The sequence below is a fragment of the Aptenodytes forsteri genome, unplaced genomic scaffold (genome assembly GCF_000699145.1).
Source record: "Aptenodytes forsteri isolate BGI_AS27 unplaced genomic scaffold, ASM69914v1 Scaffold262, whole genome shotgun sequence".
NCBI lineage: Eukaryota > Metazoa > Chordata > Aves > Sphenisciformes > Spheniscidae > Aptenodytes > Aptenodytes forsteri.
The window spans coordinates 564,615-592,608 of NW_008795710.1; the positions used below are offsets into that span (position 1 = coordinate 564,615).

Consider the following 27,994-nt stretch of genomic DNA (forward strand, 5'->3'; position numbering starts at 1 on the left):
GATGGGAAGGAGTGGATGAATTCCTTGTTTTGTTTTGCTTGTGTGTGTGGCTTTTGCTTTACCTATTAAACTGTCTTATCTCAACCCATGAGTTTTCTCACTTTTACTCTTCCAATTCTCTCCCCCATCCCACCGGGGGGGGGGGAGTGAGTGAGCGGCTGTGTGAGCTTAGTTGCCAGCTGGGGTTAAACCATGACAATTGGTAAAAAAATTATCCAGAGCTAGAGAAATAAAATCTGTTCGGATGAAGTATCTTGTAAAATATGTGACAGTAGGAAGATACTAAGTCTGCATATATTGTGGCATAAGTTTAGTGTGGTTCCCTGAACTAGTGATTTTTCTACATAATAGGGGGGAAAAAAAAGTAGCTAAATTGTAAATAAATTAAGCATAGTTGATATTGCTCAGATGGGAGGACTTAGCTGGTATTTGATGCTTATCCAAAAGTCTATGTTTGTAAGACTTGGAAAGCTTTGTAGTTGGTGTGCACTTTATAGGAAAGTCAATATCTGGGGTAATTGTTCCACTTGTAATAAATCTTGAGATTTATAAAAACTGTTATTTGAATATGTGCATAAATGAAATAACATGAAGAATAAGAAACTGGAGGAAGGAAAGAATTTACTTATTGGTACACAGTGCAGAAGCACAGTAAGTGGAATAGTTCAGTAAATAACACCAGTTTATTTTTATCAGCCAAAGGTAACTTCAGGTAAATTTTTTCAAGTGGAAGAGTGAAATTTAATGAAAATACCATTTACTTTTACTTTTGTCTTTATAGATAAGCCACTGCTGGTGGTTTGTGGAAGCTTTGAAGGCTTTCAGTTACTTTGTGCATATTGCTTTCCACTCTGCTACAAGGAATTCAATTCTTGAATGAAGACTCTGTTGTAATCTTGTACTTTTTTTGTTCTGTGGTCAGTTTTTGCCTTTACAATAAAAGAAATTTCAAGTACCAATGACAGGTACTTGAGTGTGGTTTTAGATAGCTATATTAAGAAATGTACTTTCTTGAAAAATTCTGAGTCCTAGTTCAGGTTTTTTCTGTTCTGTGGAACAGCTGTATTCTGTTGGAGTCAACTGACTGTTTCTCAGCAGAAATCAGAATTAGTCCCTTGATGATTACACATACTACTTTAATGTCTTCATCAGCTGTCTGTTTCCATAACTAAGTCTTAATCTTTGTTGTTTCTGGCAATAGCAGCAGTAATTTGCAAGTAGTAGAGAGGTGAACACTCATACTACCGAAGTAGATGTAGTTCTAATGCATTACAGTTTTCGTGGCTCTGGAATGAGCTCGTCGTGCTTACAAGGAGGAGAGCAAAGGCTTAATTTAGGCCAACAACAGTCAGCGAGTGAAAATGGAAATATACCTTCTGTGCTTGTGGGAAATACCAGTTTTTCCTCTTTTGAGCTCTTCCAATATATTTTTAATTAAAGTGAAAGGTAACATGAGGTCAAATCCTAATGAAGATAAAACGTGAGAGCGTTTTAATTTTACATGAGTTATCAGGTGAAAGTGAACAGGATGCTCCCCCAGGCAGAATGCTTGCCAGTGTGTTTTCCTAACAGGAGTATACTGTTTACAGCAAAGCACAATGTTCCAGTAAATTCACTGTGCTGTAGCACCTAAAGTTTAAAATTTATGTCTCATTCAGAAACACAGATTAAGAATCTAGCACTTTATGGCTTTAATGTAATGTTAGATTGAAGGGTTTGTCTGCTTGCCAGAAGCATTTAAGAAACTAGTCTACATTGATGCACGGGGGATTTTACTGTGTAAATCTATTGTCATTGTTTGGAATTTCCTGTGTTAATCTGCACTGTGTGGATGGTGAAAATAGAAACAATGTGCAAAATGATGACACTAAAATTAATTGCATCAAAATAGTGTTAAAGTAAAGCACAGGAAGTAGGAAAAAGTTTAAAATTCAATGAATATTTGAAGCAAGAGTGGAATTAAGTAAGGTATGTTCTTTTATCTGGTATGTGAGTGCAGGTGCTTAAAGGAATGGCTCTGCTCTCTACTAGTCACATCACACATCTTATTCTTCCTTATCTGTAGCATTAATTTTGTGGTTAGATTAGTGATCTGCTTCTCCTCCCTGTGTGTGGGATCACAGGAATGTGTGGGAGCAGCAGAGCAGGCTTGCCCCTTTTGGTGTAGACCAGGTATAAGGATAAGTACGTGTGGTGGGACAGTGCCGTCCTTCTCTGCACTGTGATGAAACCCCCGCGGAACTACAGCATAGCTCATCTCCCCATTAATGAGAGTTCAGTGTTGCTAGCTTTCTACGCCAGAATTTTTCAGGGGTATTTTCTGAAAAAATTGAAAGCCATTTCTCTACCATTGAGCACTCCTTGTTAAGAAGCAAGCTTTATTATTTACATAATAAATAGTGAAATAGTAATTCCTGTACAAAAACTTAAAATGTCAAATGGCAACAGTTTGTTGGGGGTTTTTTTGGTATGAAAATGCTGGGGATTGTGTTTTACAGGCAGTTCTTAACAAGATTTTTAGCTTGTGCACCCCCTTCTATGTAACTGTGTACTTCCAGGTATCCTTGTTTATACCCAATCAATATATCTGAAATTAGGGTGTGCTAAGTAAGGTGAAGGTTAAAACAAAACAACAACAAAAAAAGAATAGAGGGAGTAGGCTCTATCTACTGTCTTTCCATCCCAAAGAACAGAGGTAACAGAGGAAGGAGATGAGTGAGAGGAAGAGAGTGGCCTCGGTCTCCTTTCCCCCAGAGGACTGCAATCTGTCAATTCCTCTGCACAGCTTTAGCTACTGACTCTGCTGGAGAGCATCTCTTTGATGGTGCTCTGGTTGCCATGCTGCTGCCAGGGAGTGGGACAGTCAGTCCTGGGCAGGCTCCTGACGCTGACTCCCAGGTGCTGCCCTTTCGGCAGCCCGGGGGGAAGGGAACCACCCTGGGGCTTCTCATGCCTGGGGATAAGTTCTGTGTTCTCTGGTGGCAGAGATGGGTCTTTGATTTGAGAAGTGGCGTGTTCCATCTAGTCCACAGTATTCCTGGTTGGATGCATCTTGCATAGAGGCTGTGGAAGAGCACACTGGAAAGTTTGCCACCTTGCACACGGGTTTGAATTGGATATGATTGCTTCATTTTCTGTGCCTTTTGACTTTTCAGGTAGTTTTCAAGATCCCGTTGATAGACCAGAACAGAAAAGGAATTAACTTGTTTTGGATGAAACTTTAATTTTGCTTCTGACAGCCTGGGGAAATTACTGTGTCTTAGAGTATATCTTCATCTTCTATGAGCTCTAGAGCAAGGCACAGAAGAGAGGAAACAGTTACTAAAGTTGGGAAGTTATTTCACTTAAACACCTGTTTCCTACTAGCAAGCCTCTGTGGGAGTGTAATCGAAGCCAACAATAATTGGGGGGGCGAAGCTAATATCTCGTATCTTTTGTTACATGTTAAGTGAATCCCTCCGAGATTGTCCTCTGGTTCTTTCCTTCTGTGTTCTGAGGACTTTGCCTTAAAATCAGTTTAGGTGAACGTGAAGTGTTTTCATCCTAAATATACTATTTTGTACTTCTTATTTTTTTATTTCTGCTTGTCAGAGAGCAGTAGGAGAAGGGTGGAGAGGGAAGTGCTTCCTTCTTTTACTAAGCTCTGATGGTTTTTTTATGGCCTGTTCAATGAACAGAATCAATAGTAGATCTGCTTTGTTTTCCTTTTCATTTAATGTTCTTTGTGGTATGTAGCATCTCTCCAAAACAGATGGCATCCTCTTAAAATTTAAACCAATTTTGTAATGAACTTAAACACTGTGAAATCTGAAGACAGGCATCCCACCAGGACTCCTGGGACTCTTAATGTTTTAAGTACATAGCTAGGTTTCTAGAAGCTTAACTTCCCTTCAATATAATGTTTTTCTTAATTAAACCTGTAATCTGTGAAGCAATTCCAGAAAGATACACGAAATAATTGCAGTACCTTCATTTCAGGAGGTAGCCTGATTTTAGGCACTCTGAATTCTTCCTCCTGTTCTTTGGTTAATTTTAGGTTTTGTCCTGCTTACCTTCCATGGGTCTTATTGAAGTTTGAAACTTAAAATCCTGTAGAGTTTGTCTAAAGTGTGCAAGCCATATATACTACCGTAGTGTTACGTCTGATATTTTAATACAGTTGCTAAAAAGGAGATTTTAGCAAAAAAGGTAACTTACCCTAGTTGTCTTCTGCGCTTGTGGAGACTTGCAGTCCAATCGACACAATGTCTAAGTCATGTAGTAATGTTGGGGATCACTGTGTTGTAGCAAAGCCTTCCAGGGTAGTACTAAATACACGAGAAAGAACTGTATCGCTTGTTCAACATGGATAGTTTTTCTTAAAAATAGTAGGGAAAGCACTGCGTTTGTATGAAGGAGGTAGGGATATTGCAGTTACAACTTTGTTTCCTTTCCTTGTTCTCTGAAAGTTAATGTTTTTCTGTGATTCTCCAGATTGCAAGACTTTCCTCAGGTTCTTAAGTTGCCTTTCACTATTACTTCTGTTACTTGGGTTTTAATGTTTGTCAAATCTTGCTCAAACAACTTTGTTAAACGTTTCTGGCTTTTTGCTCTTTTTGTTGAAATTTCAAGTCCCGAAGTGAATATGCCAAGTGGCAAAAGAATCAAATACAAAAACTTGTCCGATAGTCGGAAGAAAGTATCAGTTAATTCTCTGACGTACAAAAAACATCTCGATAGTGCAAGCTATTGACAGAGGGTTCTCCTCTTTCACAATAACCAGCGCAGTAAGGGAGAAAGCTGCTTTCTCGGTTTCATCAGTACAAACATTTTGAGTAAGCAGGAGATAAGGGAATGGGAGAAGTCTTTTGCACTCTGGGAGTGATAGGATTAGATTATTTCTATGTAAAATGCAATTTTGGTTTTGATGCGCATGTTTGGAAAGATGAATTCTGTGCAAATCATGTTAGTAGAGAAGCAATCGTACCTTGCAAGCAACTTTGTGTTAGTAATTCTGTTAAATCAAAGCATAGCATCAGATTACTTGAACGGTTTTCTGCCTAAGGTGACCTCTGTCCCTTGTTGAAGAGTGCTGTTTATCAAACAATTGGTGGATTTCTAAACTTGGTTGATGTTGCTTGGCAAACTTCGGTTGATCTGTAGTAATGGATTAGTTCAACAGAAAATCATGTAGTTCAAGTACAGGTGTGAAATAGTTTACTTTTATTAGAGAACAAAGTTATTTAGGATTGTGTTCTTCCTTGTTTCTGCTCTGGTAATGCTAGGTTATGTCCCTTGCTAAATTAATCTTTTTTTTTTTTTTTTTAATTCTTCCTTCCCTGTGCAATGGAGATATTTTTGCTGCCTCATCAACTTTCAGTGAATAAGTACATTATTGTTGTACTGCTCTGACTGTAGAGTTTCCTTACACACCTTTGTCTTTCTTCATAGGGCTTAACTTTCTCATCTTCACTTAGTAATTCTGACCCCGCCTAGGGTTTTGTGTGTTTGTGTGCGGGATTTTTTTTAATTTTTATTTATTGGTGGGCTTTTTGCATAGCCTGTCATTTTGTTTAATCTCTGCTCATTTCATGTCTTATGTCTTCCCCCACCCTTTTTTTGCCTTTTCTCTTGTTGCCTCTCTAATTATATGTAAATATTCTCAAAACTTGCTTATGTTTCTGGTATTATTGGCTGTTTGGGCAGGTGCTGTCTGCTTTCCTGTTCAATTTCTGTAAAACACAACTGAGTATCTTCAAACACTGAAGTCTCTTCCATCCATATTTCTCTGTTTATGTTTCTAACATCTATCTATCTATATCTCTCTATATATATCTCTCTCTCTGCAAGCTGTAGTTCTGGAACTATATCTCTCTCTATATCTCTCTCTCTCTGCAAGCTGTAGTTCTGGAAGTGTGCTGTGGTTGCTTCTTTTCAGCCATTCGTTACTGCCTCTGACTTTTCCTTGCTAGGTGCTTTTTTCATAAAACTAGTTTCTTCCTCTGATTTTCTGTATGTCAGAGCAAAACCTTTAGGTTGATACGAGGGAAGGATGGTGCAGGAGCTGGTGGGAGGGAAGCAGAGGACTCTTATTTAAGAAAAAATGCCAGCTTTTTTGTCAGAAATGCCAGCCATTGTCACAAATACTCCACAGATTTGGAGTATCTGAAACTACAGGCTCGTTAGCCCAGGGGAGCTGTCTTTGTACAGGTGTATTTACACAGGATGACCCAGATATTGTAGTGAAAGATGCTTTAGATATACATAAAATGTGTATAATTTCAAAATTGTCATTCTCTAGAATGAAAGTACACTGAACCAAAACACTTTAGGATCAACTAATTTTCTGAAGTTGTTTCTGAAGATATTGTTTCTGAAGATATTTTTACAGATCATACAATGTTCATAGGAATCTTTTTCTTTGTGAGTGGCTATAAAAGAGCTCTCAAAGTTGCTAGTACAAATTCACAAGTTAGTGTAGTGGACAGGAAAAGCATGGTTTGGAAGCCATAAGTGTGCATTTAGAAAAGGCTGATTACGTACCATGCTGAATGGGAAGAGCAAGTATTTATAAACAAGCCTGCTCAGAAGAAAGCGTGAATAGTATTTTCTCCATGGAATTTCTTCCATTTGGTTTCCTTACAGAGCTTGAAGTGTTTGTCAGCTATTTTCCAGTGTATAAAACTTAATGAGGTTGTACATAAAGCTGTGGGGAAGTTTTCTTTTGCTTCCATTTGGCTCTTGATTTAACTACAGAAGGTATTCACCAAACTTTGCTCATTTTCAGTGTCTCCCATTTTGTAACAAAGCACCTAAAACACGTCTTGCATCCTAACGCTGGAGTTGTTCTCAGGGAGCTTGTGATACATGTGGAAGATTTTTCTTTTCTTGAAAACAGATATTCACCATTTATCTCTTCTCACTACTGTTGTCTGGCTTTCTAAGTGACCAGTCCTTCAATGTATGCTGATAACTTAAAATCTCTAGAGGTGTAGATATGGATTGCTTTGCTAATTAGGAGGATATGCCATTTTTAATCTTAATTCTTGTGTTGTATTGGCTTAACAGTTCTACCCATGTTTTATGAATGGTTTTCTCTATGGATGAGATGCAAGTGAGTTTTAAGAGTTTAAACTAGCTGATATCAACTTCTACATGTCATTTTCATAGACTGGTAAAACAGGAATGGTAACTTTCCTCTTTTGAGATTCTTGATCACTTCCACTGAAGTAAATGGAAATTAAGAAAATCTTACTGTCCCTGCAGAATTTTTTTTTGTCAGAAGTGAGTTCATTATTTTAACAAATTCTTTTTTCAGATATGCAGCCAGATACTTTTCAGTTTTGTGGATTGATTTGAGTGTAATCTTTTATAAACAGTTTAAAAATAGTGTTCAAACTTTGCAGTACATTGTCACAAGTGTAGACAAGTTTCTTTAACAAATACACATAATTAAGGTTGCTTGAAGTAAGATTCTTTTATATAAATCCTTTATTAATCCACCTTGTGTATTATGTTTCTTTTCTGAGGGCTTGTTCAGAGTTAGCTTAAACTAGAGGCATAGTACACAGCTGTCTCGGAGGTAGACTGTCAGTGTCTGATAGCATGGTGGTAGGTGCTGCTGTTGCTAACGAAGGGACTGGCTTTGAGGGAAAAGGAAGCAATTGCAGTTCTGGGTGAAAGCAGAAGGAGCAGAAACCTGCTTTCCAGAGCTGCTCCCCCTTGCTTTTGAAGTCTTTTCTTCCTCCTGTAGGAAAAGTGTGTAGTTCTGTCCCCTTCCTAGACACAGAATGATAAGTAGATGAAGTAAGAAAGAGGGGAAGAGGGACTGCTGCTTACTGGATTGGTAGGAAAGGCAGGAAGGAGGTAACTGAAGGGTGGTGTGCAGAAGTTGGAGACTCTTCATCCTAGGATAATGATGGAAGAGTCAGCCCTAAAAGAAACAAGTGACCTGCACTGTAGCCTCCAGAAACCTTCCTCCCTCTTCCTGCCTTCCAGGAATCCACTGCGTTGCCACTGCAGGACTGCATTTTGCCTACACAGTTGAAGAGTCTGGAGCTGACTCAGTCTTCTGTGGTGCAAGTAATATTTCCTGTTGAGTGGCTGGAGTTCCCACGTAATTTACTCATACTGGGATAAAACTGTTCATCAGAAACCAGTTGCATAGTTTGAAAGTGCTTCAAGACCGTCATCTAAATGGGAGCATGTTTTAATGTCTAAATTACAACACTGAGGTCAGGAGATTATGCTCTAGAAGCATGAGACACCTCTGTGACTTCGAAGCAGTTGTTTATGGTATGAACTGCAGTTGTATCTATGATTGCAATGTGAACGTACCGCTTGCTTTTAACCAGTTAGCTTTCATGCTGCTAGTAGTGCAGCCACAGCAGCAGGGAATTCAGCAATGGTGAAAAAAACCTGCTTGAGAAACTGAGTAAATGTCTAAACAGCAAGCCTGTCCTGAGCTCCTGCCGCTGTGGTTACACTGCTTCTAGCAACAGCTTGTTTAATTGATTTAAAGCTGGTGTTGCTATATCTGGGTTAGCTGTAGTCAGGCTTGTGACTGCAGGATGAGTTTATCCTTAAACTCTGCTGCTTCTGTTTGTAAGCTGGACTGTGTCACCTGGTTGGCAGTCATTTATCAAGTGTTATTTTGAAATACAGAATGAAGGATGCTTTTTATGTCAGTATTGCGATGCAAGTTCTTAGCCTTTTTATAATAGAAGAAATACTACTTTAAAATACTTGGGTTTAAAACAAGTGACAGTTTTCTAGACTTCTATAAGGGGCAAAATGTTACATTCTTTGTTTTCTGTAGCTTCAGTGTTGTAAAGAGGAGCTGGTGGGTACTGCTTTCAGGCAGTAGATTGCCGTTTTAAACTTTATTGGCTTTTGGTTTATTTTGGCAACACAACACTGATGGGTTAATAGTCTATGAAAAGATAAGTGTTACTATTTAGCAAGAAACAAATAACACTGAAAACAACAGCTCAAGTTTTAAAGTGTGGAAAAAATATTTAAATGGTGTTGTCAAAGAATGTTTAGAATAATAGTGGCATCCCCTTTCATGAGGCAAGTAAAGCTTTTGGGATGCTCTATAGGGAGTAATCCTACTCTGGCATGGGGTTATTTGCTGGGTCTTTTCTGTCTGTGTTTTGTGATGTGCTTATGTATTAAATCTGTGATTTGTTATGAAAGCTTTGGTCTCATGGTGGTAGCACTGCAGAGTTGGATAGCTTTTTAATTTAACATTTGTAGTAGTAATGCCTAATACTGTACATCGGAAACATTATAGTATTCTGCTTTGGCTGTATAATGCTAATTGGAGCAATAATCCAGTGAGACTCAATGATGCTGTTTAATCTATCCATGCTGTTCCCTTTTGGGACCTTGTTTCTTCTTTCTTTCTATTTTTGTTGCTGGTTTTATTATTATTCGCTAAGTCCTGCATTTCCCCTCTGTTGTCAGGTGCTTAATGGTTTCTTGGGAAGGAAAAGGGAGGTTTGCTTTCCTCTTCGGATTTCCCCCCATTCTTGCAAATTTATCACTCCTCATAAAAGACAGGGGTTTTGTGTTTAAATCTCTCTTAAACCTGAGCTAAGTTTTTTCCCCCTTTTCATGTCATAATTATTTCTTTGAGACCAAGGAGAAAATTAAGGCAAAGATAACATGGCACTGTTTTTCTGGTGAAAGTAGGCTAATATGACTTAATCAGCCTGAGGTTTTATATTTGGTAGTGCTGGTGCTTGAGAATAGCATGCAGGACACAAACGTCGTCACTTTGCTGGGGAGTCACCACATGGTCATAATTATTCTTTGAGACCAAGGAGAAAATTAAGGCAAAGATAACATGGCACTGTTTTTCTGGTGAAAGTAGGCTAATATGACTTAATCAGCCTGAGGTTTTATATTTGGTAGTGCTGGTGCTTGAGAATAGCATGCAGGACACAAACGTTGTCACTTTGCTGGGGAGTCACCACATGTAGTTCACAGCACAAATAGTTGTATCGGCCTGACAGAAGGTCAGATGTTATGTGGGGTTGAAAATAGTCAGGGCTGTTTAAGCTAGCACTGCTACCAAAGACAGCCTGTAGAAATACAGTCTTTGGCTAAATAGTATTTCTTTCAGCAGGAGCTGAAGGGCTGTCCAGGGGTTCAGATTTTATGCTTGTTATTTGAGCCTGTTCATTCCAAATTGCATATGTTACAGATAAATGTCAAAGATAATTTTCTCTCTCTTTATTGTTGGTTTGTTATTCTCCCTGTTTCTTCTTTTTCTCCACTAGCATCTCCATCCTGTAGCTGTGAAAGCTCCTGCATCAGCATTAATAGAATAAAATTGATAGTAACTGAACTAAATCAGTTGCTTTCAAGTTGCTCCCTATGATGCTAAGAAATGCACTAGCTAGAGGAGGCCCAGAACTACTTCTGTGACTGTTGTGTGGGGCAATTGCTGTAGAAGGGCTTTCTCAGCAGTTTCCACCTTGTCTATCGTATGCAGTGCGAGAGATCTATTTTCCTGAAAACTTCAATTTATAGTATTCTGTAAATGATAAAACTTTAAGTTGTAAGGCAGAAGGTAATTTGGAAAGATCTTAATAGATTACTTACTGTTGTGGGAATGTTTTTCAGGAGTCAAAGTTGTTTTGCTCAAATATTCATCAGCCAGTGCTAACTGTGATACAAAATATATTTGCTTTTCTGAGAAAAAGAGGTACTATTAAATGCTTTTAAGGTGCATGGATACTGAGCAGTTAGTTACAAAAAGCCTTTCAGTAAGTCTTTGTAACGGAAGCAGATAATGCTGTGTACAATTGCTGTATGGTTTCCAGACTTGACATGCTCTTTTTTTTTTGTTCTTTTTTTTTTGTTTTTACCTCCTTCTCTTGTGAGCTCAGTGAAAACTTTAGGCAGCATGAAGGCTCACTGGTAAATTGTATAGAATGTGTGCATATTTCACGCACATATTTGTGACATGTGTCACAATTCATATTTGAATTGTAAGTGGATATTGGTTCTTTAAGGTAATGGCTTACCCTGTTGTTAATGGCAATTGACTTGTGTAATATTGTTCTACTGTAATTATTTAAATAGTTACCATGCTTTAACGTCAGGAAGAAAAATAATACTGCATTACTTGCCTCATTTATCTTGGGACTGGCATACCAGCATGAATGTTGTTTTGCAAACATAAAGTTACGCTGTTTTTCTGTGGTTTTAGGGCTGACTTGCATATGTCTTAATTCTTGTGTTTTATGCAGGGTTCAGTGGTCTCAGTTTAAAGGCTATTTTATTTTCAAACTGGAGAAAGTAATGGATGATTTCAGAACCTCTGCTCCTGAACCAAGAGGGCCCCCCAATCCAAACGTGGAATATATTCCCTTCGAAGAGATGAAAGAAAGAATCCTGAAAATTGTCACTGGATTTAATGGGTATGTATCATTTGTTTTCTAAAATCAGGATAAAAAAAATATTTTCCCAATTTTTAACTTAGTAGTTTGTACTATCTGTCTGTGAATGTTCATTTTGTTTCCTCAAATAAATGAGCAGAAGCAAATCTATACTTTGGAAATACATTACAGTAGTTTCAGAACTTTCACTTTATTACTCTGTCTTTGAATGAAAATTATGACATCCTGTGACGTGTCAGTTACTTCAGTTTTTTCAATATGTAGTTCGTTTTTAAGTAATACAATTCAGTGAAGCATGGTATTACTATGTGCATTTAACAGGTAAAATTGAAAGAAATCTGCTTTACTATCTATGTATTTTGAAATACCTAATTGAAAGAAGTCCTTTGGTGTTCAGTTCTTAATTGCTTTGTGGCAATTCAGTAGCTTTTGAAGAAGTAATGCCGTGGTAAATACAGTGCGACCAGGAGGCAAGGTGTACCTGGTTTTGAATTGTTAAATTGTGCCAGATTCAAACTTACAGATCGAGTGATGTTTACTAATTGAGAGACTTGGGGTATTCGATCTATTGCTGACAGTGTCTTAGATTGAAGTGTATACCCTTTGCTGGTTTCATAATTATGGAAGTTGTGTTTCCTTTAAAATAAAGCTCCTGATTTTTTTTTTTCTTTTTGTCTTTTATTTGGTGTGTCTACACAGTATTTTTCTTGTTTCCAAACTGGATTACATACTTAACATAAGCTGAGTCATCCTGCTTGTGGGTCTCAATGCTTGCTTGAGAGACTTTTTCAGCATTTTTCTCAGCTTGTCAGTAAATGGGCATACTATAAAGCTTGCTTCCCTGTTACCCTGAATTTTCAGATTTGGAGGTGCTGCTAACACGTCCTTAGTATCATAGTTTGATGCTAGGATAATAATTTTTACTGTCATTGTTCCATACTACTTAATTTCTTTGCAGTTTAAGTGTCTCTTGTAAGTCAGATGTCATCTTCTCGCCCCGCCTCCCGAAATTGCTCTTGTGTAGGAGCCTTCTAAGAATGTGAAATTCAGCTTGTTCTCAGCTACCCAATATTTATACTGGGCTACTTCACTGAAGGAATTTAAAAACAAACCTAGCCTTTATGCCTGAGTCTGCCTCTCTCCCGCCTCCCCCAGCTTTTTGTTAATGCTTCACTGCCCACAAAACTTGTAATGTTCTCACATGGAGACAACTAATGAATGGGCTGCTGTTATCTTCTGTTGTTCCAAAGTGTACTAAACAAACCGCTGGGTGACCAAGTCTGGAGCTTACTCTGTGGCTGTGCTATTTTGATCTATTGCTGTAACACTTAAGAGTGCTCAACTTCCTCATACTTTGAAGTGAACCACCCAGTCTTTGAGGAAGCAAACTGCGTACATTAGTTACCTTAAAGAAAATAATACATTAGGACATTTCAGAATCTAGGATTGTAGAATAGTTCATTTAACAAATCCTACAACTCCTACAGTGAGGATATGATTGTGAAAGCTGAATCACGTGGAGATGTGTCCAAAAAGTAACAGCAGGTTTGGGTTTGTGCAATTGGATATATTCAGGCTTCTTACCTAGAGTTGTGGATGTCATTTCAGGGTACCATAGTGGAGAAGGAAGGTACTTGATGTGACTTTATTATTAGGCTGTTTTTATTGGTGTTTGTTTAAAAGAGTGAAGGAAAGAGTTCATTAAAACTAGCTAATTTTTTTAAACTTTTCTTAAGGGCAGAGAAGTAACAAATTAAGAATGACCCCTGTTTTGGGGTCTTTCTAGATGAAGTGTCTTTTAAAGAAAGCACAGACTGGCTGTTTTAACCTTACTGTATCTTACCTGACATTGTGTAATATGCTTGCAGAGCCAGATTCTCATGCTATACTTTAGAATTGCTTTGGAGTAGGAACTTATTAAAAGACTTGCCATTTTCTTTATCCTTTGCTAGCGAAGCAGAAAGTTCCAAGGTAAGTTATTGGGGATCTCTGACAGAGGAGTCTTCACGGCATGGATAAAATAGACATAATCATAATCCAAATTTCCATGTATGTATATTTTTTGCTACAATTTAATATAGCTGTTATAAGTAATTTTCCCAGATCCCTCTTGAATCTTGTCCATACGATGAATTTTTGGTTTGTAATTCATTCTGAACTATAGTGCTAGAAAGTGCAGTTTTCTGTGTGTTTGTATAGAATTTTAAGTGGTTACCTTGCGTAGGCAAATTAGGACTATTCATGCAGCTCATGTACTGAACTAATTAAATTTCTAAGCATTTAAGATCAATTCTCATACTGCTCAAACTTTTACATTGGTTTTCGTATATAGATTTACACCAATTTCAATTACATCTATTTTAAAATCACATTGTTTAACTATTTTAAAATCATAGTTTTACCGAAAAGAATTCCTGAGGTGACGTTAACTTTGGGTTTTTCCCAAAACATTTGTAAATGTTGAACAAATTACATGCAAAGGAGGTGATAGTGTGATACTTGGTGCCATCTGCTGCTCAATAAACGAAGTTCAGTTTTACTATGGAAAATTTTGGAGGGAAATGAACTGGGTTCGGCTTTTGTTTAAACCTTTTATAGCTGATAGTAAAAGAGCAAGGCAACTTTTACTTCTGGAGTTAGTTGCAGGCTGCACACTTTCTTGAGTATGCTTATTCCCCAAGTAGCCAGAACTGCACTGATGTTCACAAAATAATTCATGTCTTAGTATTCCAGGTGTCCAGATAGGTGTCCAGCTAACTACAAATTAGCCAGGCAGTGATTCTCCAGGATGTCTTACAGATTTGGCTGATGAAAAATAATTTAAATTTCTGTGTATCTTTTTCTGTGAAATAAATTGATTTTTGAATGGACAGTCTAGTCTATTAAAAAATTACATAGTCTCTTTAATTATGGACTTTTCAACCCAAAACCAAAATGGCCATCAATGAGAAACAATAGATACAATTAGTGCTGTACCTATGTGGAAAAGTTAACAGATCAAGTTCGTTCTTTGTGACTGAGTTAGAGTTGGGAATCTCATTAAAGGAGGGCACTACAGAGAAGCTGAACATCATGAAGAATTTGGGTGTCAGAAAGATTGCTGGTTGACCAAAAATTGCTGAACAGCAGCACTATTTGATTGATACTAAGGAAGCTTTAGGGAAATTAATAATGACAGAACCATTGTCAAGCTTAAGAGCCTTCATGTAGTAAACTGAATTAAAAGGAACATTTGTTCCTGGTTTGTTCTGGTTTATACTTACCAAATTTTGGGGATGGGGGAGAGAGATACTTCTGGGTCAAAACAGGGAGGTGAAATGTATCTTGCCTGTGTGCCAAAACACTCGGTTTCTGCCATTTTACTTGCTTTAAAGCAATAACATGTCAAAACAAACGCTTTAGAAATACTGTCGTCTTATAGCATTACTTTTTGCAAGTGTTTAATGTATTTAATGCTTCATCAGCTAGTGGTTACCCGTAGGCAGATTAGGACTATTCATGCAGCTCATGTACTGAACTAATTAAATTTCTAAGCATTTAAGATCAATTCTCATACTGCTCAAACTTTTACATTGGTTTTCGTATATAGATTTACACCAATTTCAATTACATCTATTTTAAAATCACATTGTTTAACTATTTTAAAATCATAGTTTTACCGAAAAGAATTCCTGAGGTGACATTAACTTTGGGTTTTTCCCAAAACATTTGTAAATGTTGAACAAATTACATGCAAAGGAGGTGATAGTGTGATACTTGGTGCCATCTGCTGCTCAATAAACGAAGTTCAGTTTTACTATGGAAAATTTTGGAGGGAAATGAACTGGGTTCGGCTTTTGTTTAAACCTTTTATAGCTGATAGTAAAAGAGCAAGGCAACTTTTACTTCTGGAGTTAGTTGCAGGCTGCACACTTTCTTGAGTATGCTTATTCCCCAAGTAGCCAGAACTGCACTGATGTTCACAAAATAATTCATGTCTTAGTATTCCAGGTGTCCAGATAGGTGTCCAGCTAACTACAAATTAGCCAGGCAGTGATTCTCCAGGATGTCTTACAGATTTGGCTGATGAAAAATAATTTAAATTTCTGTGTATCTTTTTCTGTGAAATAAATTGATTTTTGAATGGACAGTCTAGTCTATTAAAAAATTACATAGTCTCTTTAATTATGGACTTTTCAACCCAAAACCAAAATGGCCATCAATGAGAAACAATAGATACAATTAGTGCTGTACCTATGTGGAAAAGTTAACAGATCAAGTTCGTTCTTTGTGACTGAGTTAGAGTTGGGAATCTCATTAAAGGAGGGCACTACAGAGAAGCTGAACATCATGAAGAATTTGGGTGTCAGAAAGATTGCTGGTTGACCAAAAATTGCTGAACAGCAGCACTATTTGATTGATACTAAGGAAGCTTTAGGGAAATTAATAATGACAGAACCATTGTCAAGCTTAAGAGCCTTCATGTAGTAAACTGAATTAAAAGGAACATTTGTTCCTGGTTTGTTCTGGTTTATACTTACCAAATTTTGGGGATGGGGGAGAGAGATACTTCTGGGTCAAAACAGGGAGGTGAAATGTATCTTGCCTGTGTGCCAAAACACTCGGTTTCTGCCATTTTACTTGCTTTAAAGCAATAACATGTCAAAACAAACGCTTTAGAAATACTGTCATCTTATAGCATTACTTTTTGCAAGTGTTTAATGTATTTAATGCTTCATCAGCTGTATTCTAACTCTCCACAGCTGATTGATGGAGATAAACTTTACCATCTTTCTATTCTTACAAGTCGAGTAAAGATAAGTTGGTATGGTGTAATTCAGGGTGAATAGCAAGGGAAGGCATTACCTAGTAGGGTAGATGTGATACACCTTCTGTGGTTTTTCATGTAGCTGTGTTGGAACTAGGGCTAAGGGTGGCTGCATTGTAGCCTACCTCCTTACTGTTTTCCAGTAATCCTCCAGTACTGAGGATTAGAACTTCCTCAGTAATGTAATATACAGACAGTTCTGAAAAACGTAATTAAATTGTTACTTGGTCACTCTCTTTCTGATTACTGGTTGCTTTTAGTTAAAGTGAAGTGTCATGTAGTATGATTAATCATAGCTATGCTGACCTGTTTGCACTGAACTAGTGGTAGATCTGTGCATTTTTAAGATGTGGCTTTTTAGCTAATGAACTAAGCTTGAGATACACACTGTGTTAGCTAGTGAAATAGGCTTAAGATACCGTGTACTGAGTTCCTCAGAAAATAATAAAAGTTGAATTTTTACAAAAATTTACAGTATAGGGATATATACGCACACACGTATGTAAGTCTGTATTGATACTGCTCTGGACTTGGTGTATCAGTCTAGTCCTAATCAAGAAATGTTTCTCAAGCATTGTATGAAATACTCTTCTTAGATGAATTTTTTAAATGTTTATGGCTTCAACTTCAAATAGTTAACTGTAAAAATGCATGATTCTTTACTATTTTATTGAAATACTTTAAAAGTTATTTTACTATTTTGTCAAAAGTCACAGAAGTTTGTTAAAATGTGACATGAATTTGCAATGAAAGTGTATGACATCTCAGGTAACTGGTAAATGTATGCAAAGTATTGTTTGTTTGAAAGGTCAGTTTCTCATTTAAGTAAGGGATGAAATTGAGTGCAGAATTGTCAGAGAACAGAATGTGTGAATGTGATGCTTATGGATTTATATATCTTACTGAGTTTTATTATTTTTATTGATCTGTTCCTTGATAGATCAGAGAACAATGTGTGAATGTGATGCTTATGGATTTATATATCTTACTGAGTTTTATTATTTTTATTGAGATGTTCCTTGATAGATAAGTATACTGTCCAGTTGTGGAAAAATAGAGTGTTTGTAACAGCTAAAGTATAATGGTTCTACTAATTCCAACATTTAATGCTTTTTCTGTAAATGTGTTTTGTAAAACATGAAATAAACTACAAGTTGAGAATTTTTTAGCTCTAGTGTGTATGACTCAAATTTGTTTTGAATCGCTTACCATTTCTGTTCTATATATTTAAATAATAAATACAGTCTTAAACTATTTTACTGTTGATGATCTGATTTCCTTTTCGTTGTTTTAATGAATTGTTTGAGTTGTGGGATGATGTATTTAGGATTCTGCTTAAGAGTTTTGTGGTGGTGAGCACAAAAGACAGTGCTTTGTTACCTCAGTGTATGAGATAAGGGAAAAATAAGGCCTTGAGTTCCTACGCTATATTGCTAATGATAACAGGTTTCAGTACTGTTTTCTTTCTGCCTTCTCAGTAAGGGGGAGAAAGCAATACCGTTGTTGCTTCCTAACAGTCATACTCATTAAAATTAAATTGTTATAAATCTATTTCATTGCAGCATCCCCTTTACTATTCAGCGACTCTGTGAGTTGCTGACAGATCCTAGGAGGAATTACACAGGAACAGACAAATTTCTAAGAGGTGTGGAAAAGGTATGTATCTTTCTGAGAGAGAACACAGCTAAACAGTCACAACTGCCACTTAAATAACTTCTGAATTACTCCCAAAGGTCTGTTGGTTTCATTATGGCTCGTAGCCATAGTATAGCTAATAGCTACTCTAAGTGTATGAGTTTGTTTCGTACCTTTTAACATCAAAAAGCAGTTTTAAAATAACTTGTTTAAGACACAAAAATAAATCTCAGGACTGTAGCTATCGTGTTTCCTAATCACTGTGCAGTACTCAAACTGTAGTTTGTGGAGGGTGTAATGTCACTTTTTATATTGAGTCCTAGCTAAAATAATCAAATAATCAGCTGAAATAATCTGAATTTTTTGATCAGGCATTTCCTTCCACATTTGGGTTCAGATTAGATCCAGTAAGTGAAGGAGAAGGGAGGCCCCTTCCCCCCAGTGTCTTTTGTTTCAGTATTTAAATCCTCTTGTGTAGAGGACTGTGCTTTCGTAAAAGCATACAGATGTCATCGAATGGTATTTTATACCATACCAGCTTATGTCAGAATGTGGGATCTTTCAAAAGTAGAACAACAGACTTTCAGGATGTGGTTCCACATAGGACTTTCTTGATGGCAAAATTGGCTTGAGGTTCCTACTTGACTATTCGGTCGAAGAAAGGTTAATTTGTAAATGGATTGGTTTTCACTGTTACAGTGGATGCAGTCAGGTGTATCTTGCAAGTTAAGATGGGAAGGAGATGGTCAGGAATAAATCATGAGACAGGGATTTCACAAAGCAGTTTCTTAGCCAACGATGAGATGTGTGAAACCACACCTCAGGTTTTATGGAGAACCCTCATTAAAGTTCATCTGGATTAATTTAGCTGTCCCTGTGATAAAAGCCCCTTGTATAATTGGGCTAAATATTGATTTGAAGAGAGAAACTTAACTAATTTTTAAGCTAGGTTTCTAGATGTTAAAATTGATTTAGTTTGCAGTGCCATTCAAGAGGGGAGAGGTGGCTAAGCAAAACATACTGAATTAATCATTATTTCTGCCCTTTGTTTATGCAGGGCCAAAATAATTTAACACTTGAAATATGGCTGTGCCAAAAATAGCTAATAGTGCTTGCACACTCTGGAATGCAGGACTCGCATACGAATAGAGCATTTCTCCAGCAATTCAGAAGTTTTTCAGCATTTCAGAATACTTTGCTTTCCAGAGATACTTCAGTTAGAAATTACAAACACTTGGGCCTGAGGCTTAATGTGCTGGTCTCGTTATGACAGTAACCCATTTAAGAAAATACTGACTTTTAGTGTAATTTCAGCCTGACCTTGTAAAGAGGGAGCAGAGATACTTGTTACGTATCTGTCATCTGTTGGTAGCTTTCAACCCAATTTTCTGTAGAGATACTTTAACAGATATGACCAAAATCCTTTAACTCTTGAAGTTTTGGGGTGTTGTCAAGAGCTGAAGCTTCTGTTTCTGAACTCTTAATATGTTGTTTGTGTATTACAGAATGTCATGGTTGTCAGCTGTGTATATCCATCTTCAGAGTAAGTATAGTCATCTTTTTCTTGAAACTTTCAGCTTGTGTTAGTAGAGGGGAGAATGTGCGCATGTGTCTCTAATATATTTCTCTTGCTGGCAGCAGTTGTATCCAAAAGACAGACATGCAGAGTTCAGTTTTCATTATCAATAGTTAAGTCAACAGTAGCGATAGTGGTCTGCAAGTGTTACACGTAGTAATTTGGAAATGAACAAACAGCTTTGGAATCGGATATGTGGTACGGTTCGGTATTATCCCCAAACACTAAGTTGTTGTTTTATACCATAGCTGGTGGTGGAAAAAATGGATACCCCTCGATAACAGTTGCGCTGTAAATTCATATCCTAGCCTATTTCCCTAGTATAATGTATAGGTAGAGAACCCCTTGAGGACTGACAGTGGAGGACTATTTAAGTTGGGGGGGGGGAATTCTGTGCAAACAAGCTTAAAGTAATTTAAAGTTCCTTTATTCATAACATTCTCTCTCTTTTTCTTTTTAGCAAAAATAATTCCAATAGTTTAAATCGGATGAATGGTGTTATGTTCCCAGGAAATTCACCAGGGTACTCTGACAGGTAGGTTTAGTTTCAGGAGTTAACTTTTTCTGGATAAAAGCAAGATAGTTCTGGAAATAGCTGGTTCCGATCCCTTACCATTACCTATTCTGATCCCAAATAAGTAGCCTCAAAAATGGGGTGTGACATGGAATATTGGGGGGGGGAAGGAGGATAGAGGAGGCATGAACATACATGCTATGTAACTCTTATTTTTTTGATCTTTTTGTAACCTCATTGTTTAGAAATTTTTTTTTGTTATTTAAAGTTTTTATTGTAGTTTGCATGTTGTAGGCAAGGAATTTTTTTATTCAATATAAAATAGCAAAGTACCTGATCTTTTTTGTTTTGTTTTGGTGATCTTTTAAAACAAGGTTATAGCTGCTTTCTGCCTGTTAGGAACAGATTACTAAAAGGATGGGTTAACTTTTTTATTGTTATTTTTAAAGATCTAATGTAAATGGTCCTGGAACTCCCAGACCAGTAAATCGACCGAAGGTTTCTTTGTCAACTCCTATGACAACAAATGGTTTGCCAGACAGCACGGAACACAAAGAATCAAGCTTGCAGCAAACAGAAGATAAAAAACACAGGTTTGTGAGGAATAATGTATTTCGAACTTCTATTATTCTCAGGTTTTTTCACTTACATTTTAAAAATATTTTAAAAGAGAATGGCCATCTAAGGTATGCATAATTAAGTCCTAACATACGAATATCTGCAGCAGGATTTGGTGTGTACTTACTACTGTTTGGGCTGCCTAGATAACTATCAGCTCAAGTTTCCACAGTTGCAGTAACACATCTCGTCAGTGTACGGGATGCATAGTAAAAATGAAGAGTGAATAATAGAGTTCAGAAATCCACAGTTACCATATTTGTGTCAGGATGTTAAACTATAACCAGATAGGATATTTCATAAATGTTTGCCACTGATTCTGACAGTAGGAGCTGTCTAATTTGGACCCACCATAGTAGCCTGACCACTCTGCATTTTCATTGACAATCAGGTGAAGGAGGAATGATGGCTTTGAGGTTTTGTTACATAGTAAGTGAAGTACTGCTGTTATCGCTTGTAGAGTGTTTAACTTGAAGTAGCTGCTATTTTTTTTTTTAAAGTGTGACAAGATACAGAATGTTTTTCTTCCATAAAAACTACAGCTGCTTTTGTTGTTTATAGTGAATCGCCAGCATCTGAATCGGAAAGTGCTCAGAGCAGCCCGGTAAAAAATAAGCACTCTGAAGATGATCCTGCAGAAGCAGAAGGACATGAGGTAAAAAGACTTAAATTTGACAAGGAAGGGGAAGCCAGAGATGCACCTAACCAAACTGCCTGCAGTGAAGTTTCTTTAGGCATGGGGGAAGAGACAGAAACATCCTCTACATCTCAGGATAAAGAAAAAGATGCTACTTGTGCCAGACAGCACTGTACAGAGGAAGAGGAGGAAGGTATTTCAGATTTTATTGGTTTTGCTCTGTGCATTTTCCAAGGAGTTGGGATTTTCTTTGCTGGGGACCAGTGCTGTTGGGATTGCTGAATGTCTCCAGTTGTCCATAAAGATGAACTGCTTGTTCATGCTTCAATTTTGCATAATTTAGCAATTCTGTTATTTCTTCTTTTTTCTTTGTCCTACACCTCTATTTAAAAAATTATACAATGGTATTTGAAATCTTCTTAGGCAGTAAATTACATGAGGGTGGTAATAATGCACCAAGAATTCGAGAATCCCTACTTTCGGGTATCATCAGTCTCCTCGCCAGAAGGGGGATGGGTCATACCTACATTTGACTGCCTTTCATTATTAATGAATTACTGAAATACGGATATAAAGTTACGTTCTTTCACTGAGGAGGCTGAGTGACAATCTCTCCAGATCCTACTAGAACAGTGAAAATTACCTCACTCTGAGGCAGGCCCTGTACCTAATTAAAAAAAGGTAACTGCAGTTAAGAGACCGATCTATTTTTTTTATGTATTCTCCAAAGTTCCCTTTAAATACTTATTTTCTTGTGGCTCGTGTATTTGTAAAATGTTCCTCTAGATCAGCATGGATGTACACTTGAAACAGTAATGTTTTCAACCTTTCCAAAAGTCTTGCTTCTGAAGAGAAATGAAGGAACGTGGGGAAGCAAGAAAAAATTACTTCTTAGACTATGTGTTTATCCACTGAAGCTTAATTAAGTGAAGCTACCTATTTAATAAAAAAATTGGACTTTATTTTATGGTATATTGGGATAGTTTGGCTATCCTGATGAAGTTGGCTAATACTTTACATCTTCTAATAAAATCAGGGATTGTCAGTTTTTCCTGTCCTTGGCTGTGTTGTAGAAGCATTGCTCAGCATAGCTGGGAATGGGAAGTAGCAGAATTAAGAGTTGTTTAAGAATGCCTTAGTAATACTGTACTTTCACCATTTCTAGAGTCCTTCATGTCTCCCAGAAATGTTGGTCCAGACAGAAAAGATCAAGAAAAAGACACTGAATCCTCAACTGTGAATGAAGAGACCTCTGAGGAGAACAATCAAATGGAGGAGTCTGATCAGTCTCAAGCAGAGAAGGATTTACACTCAGATAACAGTGAAATTAGTGGATCTGCCAGTAGTGGAGCTGACTGCAGTGAAACTGAAGAGTTAGGGTCCTATGCTAGTGAAACTCCAGAAATTTCATCAGAGACCCCTATGGAAAACAGTGATGAAGCCACAGAAGTTGCGGATGAACCTATGGAGCAAGACTAATTTAAATACACTTAGATGCAGTATTTTCCATAAGGCTCCGGTTTTACACTGTATAAATAATTTTATGTAATAAAGTGGACCTTTAGTTTTACAAAAAGAAGCAGGTTGTAAAATAAACTTCTCCATGGATTGAACCTTGAAAGAGTTGTACATGATAAGAACTGTGAATACCAGCTCCTTCAGGTCCTGCTTACCGCTGAACTTTCGTTTGGTCAAATCAGTGGTTTGTGTATAGTTTTTTTTATTTAGAATAAAAGTTTTTAAACTGGAAGGTAATTATAATTTTGACAACTTTTTTGGAGATTACCACACCTAGTTGTATGTAAGCAAGAAAGCTTTTTGTCTCGTCTTTTTCTGACAGCTATAGCAGTTACTTCATATTTTGGTTACAGTTTCAACATTTGACATGTGAAATATGGGGTTTCATGCTGGTTTCCAGATTTTTATTTGAATACACACTATGAAACCTTATGTTGTGTGTTTCAAAATGTGTTACATTTCACACACATATATGCACGCATGCACACGTACGTGTACCCTCACCGTTCTAAGGGGGAAATGGTATATTTTTCCGTTTCTATAAAAGATAAATACAGCAAATACTTTTTCTATAGGAAAAGACTGAGTTCACCTCTCAAGGCACTTTGTTTTGCCTCTGGAAAACAAAACAAATGAAATCTGGCCCATCTGAAACCCTGGAAATATTAACATTGTTGAAAACACCAGAGTAAACACATTCCAAGAGAACTGTTCCGATTACAACACTTTTGTATACTTCTGAGGTGCCTGAGTGAAAGGATTTCATTTATTTATGAGAAAATGTGCTTTATGTTGAGAACTCTGTAATCAAAACATTAGCTTAAACTTTTGTAGAAGAAATGTTTGAAAACATGGTAAGAAAATATCTTGGAAGAAATGAACAGGTACTTGCCTTTTGAGTGCTTCTTGGAGCATTGTGAATATTGTAGAGAAGTCTCAAAATTATTCGAAGGTATGCAGATGGCATCGGTATGATCACACCACTGTATTGGAAGAATTAATATATGACCGTAATTATGTACCTGAGCTAAACGACTCAAAGGTTTAGGGGTGCATAGAAATCACCATGATTTGTATAACACTTTGGAAGTGAACTAAATATTTTTGAACATGCTACTTTGACAGCCAGTGTTACATTTTTTTCAAACCAGCTCAAAGCACAAACTACTGCTTTAAACTCTCGATATTTTCCAGTTCCCATATTTAAAGACATGCAAGCTGCAACCTCCCAGTCACAATTACTGGCTGCCAAATTTATACCTGTTTCTTCAACTGTACCTTTTTGATATTTAGAATTTTTAAATTTCTGTAAAGTAGATTTTTGTAGATTGTAATGAGTGCTCACTGCCATTGTGAAACGGTATATAATTGTATAATTTCTGTGTGTAAACTGAATGCTTGGGCTTTCAATACAGTATTCATATAAAGCAATAAATATTAATGTTATGAAATATCCGAGTACATTTTTATCAGAATTGTCCCTCTTTGGTTTTAAGTTCACATACCTGAAGTACAAAAATGACCTCCAAAATGCATGCTGATAGTTTCTTGTACTACATGGTATGCTTTGTATCATTTCGGGGAAATCTAGGTTTCGATTAATACCGGAATAATTTGGCTCAGTTGGTATATTTATAAAGTTATTTTTTGCTGACATTACCTATCAAGTTCTAAGCAGACAGGATTCAGGGAGATGCTTGCCAAAAAAAAAATCCTATTGATTGAGATCCCCTTATGGAAGGAAAATTGTACTTTGACTCATTCTCATTGTGCTTAAGGGTTGGATGTGTATTCTAAAATTAAAGGACTGAACCAAAATGTTGAAATTAGGAAAGTTTAAAAATATAGTGACATCTTACACTTCTCTTTGTGTTTTTTTTTAATATTTTGCCAATGAGATCAAAACTTTAAAATTTCTAAGTTTAGAGGTTTCTGAAATTTTCTTTAGACTGTTTATTTGTGAAGATATTGTCAATAAACTTGTTCTTTAAGCACCTGTGACCTTTCGATATGTTTGTTTTAGCAGCACTAGTGCTACTGTTGTAGAGACTTGCGGAACAGAAGGACTTTGAGGTATGGATCCATTTACCTTTCCATTTACCTTTTTTTTTTTTTTTTTTTGCAATGGCTGGTGAAAATTGTGAAGTCATGCTTTAACATCACAGTACACATCTTAATACTAAATATGTGCCTACATTTAAAGATTGCATTTACTAAATCAGAGATTTCCCCCCTTCAAAAAAAAAACCACAAAAAAACAAACAAACCCTGTGGATTTAAAAAAACAAACAAACCAAACCAAACCTCCTGCATTTCTAAGCAGCCGTATTTTGTTGGAGGCATTACACACCTCCAGATACACGGGCAGCTGCTTTTCCATGTGCGTGGGGGTGTAGTATTTGATCTATTTTCATAGCTTGTATTTTCCTAAATCTGGATGCTTTAAGTTCCATAATTACATACACCCCGGAGCATGTTTCTGTATACAGCTGTTCAGACAGAATTGGTCGTTCCGCTTGCATTCACGAAGGAAGCGTGCGGTTAAACCCCAGAAAACCAGGTGACGGGTGCTTTATAGCGTTCATGGGTGTACTTCCTATTAAAAAGCTATTATAGGGGACCAGAATATAAACAGAAAATGTAATGGAGTTTCCTTTTCAGGATACAAGGTAAAGGTCAGCCCTTAATTCTGCTCTTGACCCTTAAAAAAATTGCTATCTCCAGAAAGTTGATTTCCTTAAAGTATCTGCGATGCTCTGTCAGCCTTGGTTTTTAAACTTCAGGGACTACTTTAATGCTCGCAATAGAGATCGCTTCCTAATAGAGCATGTGCTTGGGGTTATAAAGACTAGTACATTGAGGTTAAAATGTTCAAAAACGTCTTTTGAGTTGATTCAGCGAATGGAGCAGAAGTTGCTGGGATTCGGGGTGAATTTATGTGCCGGAACTTCTGCTGGGCGCTCTCCAGCGACCACCCGAGGAGCATCGGCCAGGCCCCCCAGTGCAAGGGCTTTACTGCAGGAAAGCTTTGCATCCTTTTGTCTCGCAAATGGAGCTCAGAACAACCAAAGCCATATCCTTGTGCAACGACCTCTGGCTTTGTGTCCTTGCCCACCGCTGTCTGAAACTGCATCAACTTTGGGGGCAAGGATTATTACTGCTTTCTGTATCGCTAACCTGGTCCGGGACAAATTTGGATTTCTTTCTCAAATCCCCTTGGATCTACTGCTGGCTTGAACAAAGTAACCTTTTTTTTTAAAAAAAAAAAAATACAAAAATTGTGTTCTGAGGGTTTCCAAGGCTAAGGCACCTCTGTCTGCAGCACTGAGGCTCTATCGCTTTTTTTTAAACGTTTCAGCAGGACATACTCCTCACTGGAAAAGTAAATTGGAATTGCATTGCAGTTTATGCCTAGCCTAGGGGATGCGGGAAGCTGGCTGGAAAGTATTTCTTCTGCTGCCTCTCTGAGAAATTTTGTATGTATGCATGTTGTTTTTTACTCGAGCAGTTTACTGAAAAGCTGCATCGTGACTCCAGCGAAGTTGTCCTGGGTCTAGTACAAAAGAATCAAGCTTTTATTTTTAGCTTCTTTATTAATTGTAAGGGGGAGGGAGGGGGCAAAACACAGAGCTGAAGCCTGATAGAATCTTAGTTATAGGAGTCTTCTGTTGCAATAGTTAAGTGGCAACCCAGTGATTAATTAAAAAAAAAAAAAATAGATTTTTTTTCCCCAGAATGAATGCCTTCTATTGACTACAACTGTACAAAACACCCTTCTGCAGGCCTTTGGCATTTTTAAATTCATATAGTGCATTTCTAGGAAGAGTTTAAAGGTTGTTTGTGTCTCAGTGTGTCTGAGGTCAATGTTTTTCAGTTAGACAAGTATGGAAGAGCTACAGGTTGCTGAAGGCACCCTCCTTGCATCCCTGCCATTACCAATGAGACCCACGTTTTGTCACGTAGCTAGTAAGCTTTTGTTAATCAGAGCTCTTCATCCTCATTCGCCTCAAGGACATTCATGCCAGCAAATTCTTTATGGATATAATGTTCTTTTAGTATCTGCATGGTTTAACTGAAAGCGGTTAGCTCTGAAATTTGTATATATAGGCTATACCATGTACCTATGCATTTGTGCTCTCTATACTTCCGTACAGTGAATCTTTCTGCTGCTGGGCCTCTCCCACAGACTGATAGTTACAACAAGTTTATGGCATATTTTGTCTTCGTTTCTGTATTTGTGAACATTTTCTGGGACACAAGGCACCTTACTTCCAGGATTCCTACAGCCTCTCGAAAAATATTCATGCTAACAACTAATCCCTTGCAGACTTAAGTTTTCAGGTTAAGAAATAATCCTGTGTTTTCTAGCTGAAAGAGGATGTTCTGGTTTCTATGGATAGAAATGGCAATCATGTTTTGGTTCTGCATGATCTTTTAATGCATGTGAACAAGGCACCTGAGGTCATTCCCCCAGTTTGAGATTATTATTTACCAACTCGTCTGCAAGGTTCACTGTAAACTTGTTGCATTATTTAATTTGTAAGTTGATCCTGTCTCCTCATGTTCACTCTGGAAAGCTGCTTTTCTCCATCCATGTTTATTGCAATAAACTATAGACAAAGTTCTTCAGCTACTTCTGGCCTTTGGAAATTCTTACCATGAGTAAGCGGTGACAGAAACTACTCAGGACTGGGCGTTTCCCTGCAAATTTTATTCTGTGGTCCAATTTATAACTGCTGGACCGTGACACCGCAGGTAAAGGTACGAGAAATTTTGAGGGCTGCTGAACAAATGTCTTCTGCCATTGTGATACAACAGGAAACTCTTAAGTGTCCTTAAACCTTTGTTCCCACACCTGGGTTGCTGCAGCTGCTTGCCAAGGCGCCGTGCTCTCGTATGAAATAAGCATAAACACCGCCACTCTCTTCAGCCCTGTTCTGGAGCGATTTCTTCTCTCTCTCAATAATCGGGGCTGTTCTACAGCTTTATCAGAGTAATCGATAAAACGAACCGCAGGGGCCCGTCAGTCAGGGTGCCGTGAGGCGGCCCCGGCGCGGAGCTGGGCCCGGTGCGAGGCTGGGAGTGAGCCCTGCGAGCGGGAAACGAGGAGTTTCCCCAGGGAGAGAACGGGGGAGGCGGCGGGGGGGGTCCCCGCGGGGCGGCCGTGAGGCGGCCCCGGCGCGGAGCTGGGCCCGGTGCGAGGCTGGGAGTGAGCCCTGCGAGCGGGAAACGAGGAGTTTCCCCAGGGAGAGAACGGGGGAGGCGGCGGGGGGGGTCCCCGCGGGGCGGCCGGGGGGCG

General features: G+C 37.8%; 1 protein-coding gene across 1 annotated transcript in view; it reads left to right on the forward strand.

Moving 5' to 3' along the window:
* Nucleotides 1–24,687, forward strand: part of PPP4R2 (protein phosphatase 4 regulatory subunit 2) — a 34,184-nt gene extending 9,497 nt beyond the window's left edge. Inside the window, exons 2-8 of the mRNA XM_009283369.2 lie at nt 11,241–11,411; nt 17,760–17,853; nt 19,338–19,375; nt 19,869–19,943; nt 20,372–20,515; nt 21,102–21,370; nt 22,343–24,687. Coding sequence (XP_009281644.1) covers nt 11,241–11,411; nt 17,760–17,853; nt 19,338–19,375; nt 19,869–19,943; nt 20,372–20,515; nt 21,102–21,370; nt 22,343–22,656 — 1,105 coding nt within the window. The 3' untranslated portion in view covers nt 22,657–24,687. The remainder of the gene's footprint in view (nt 1–11,240; nt 11,412–17,759; nt 17,854–19,337; nt 19,376–19,868; nt 19,944–20,371; nt 20,516–21,101; nt 21,371–22,342) is intronic.
* The last annotated feature ends 3,307 nt before the right edge of the window (nt 24,688–27,994 follow it).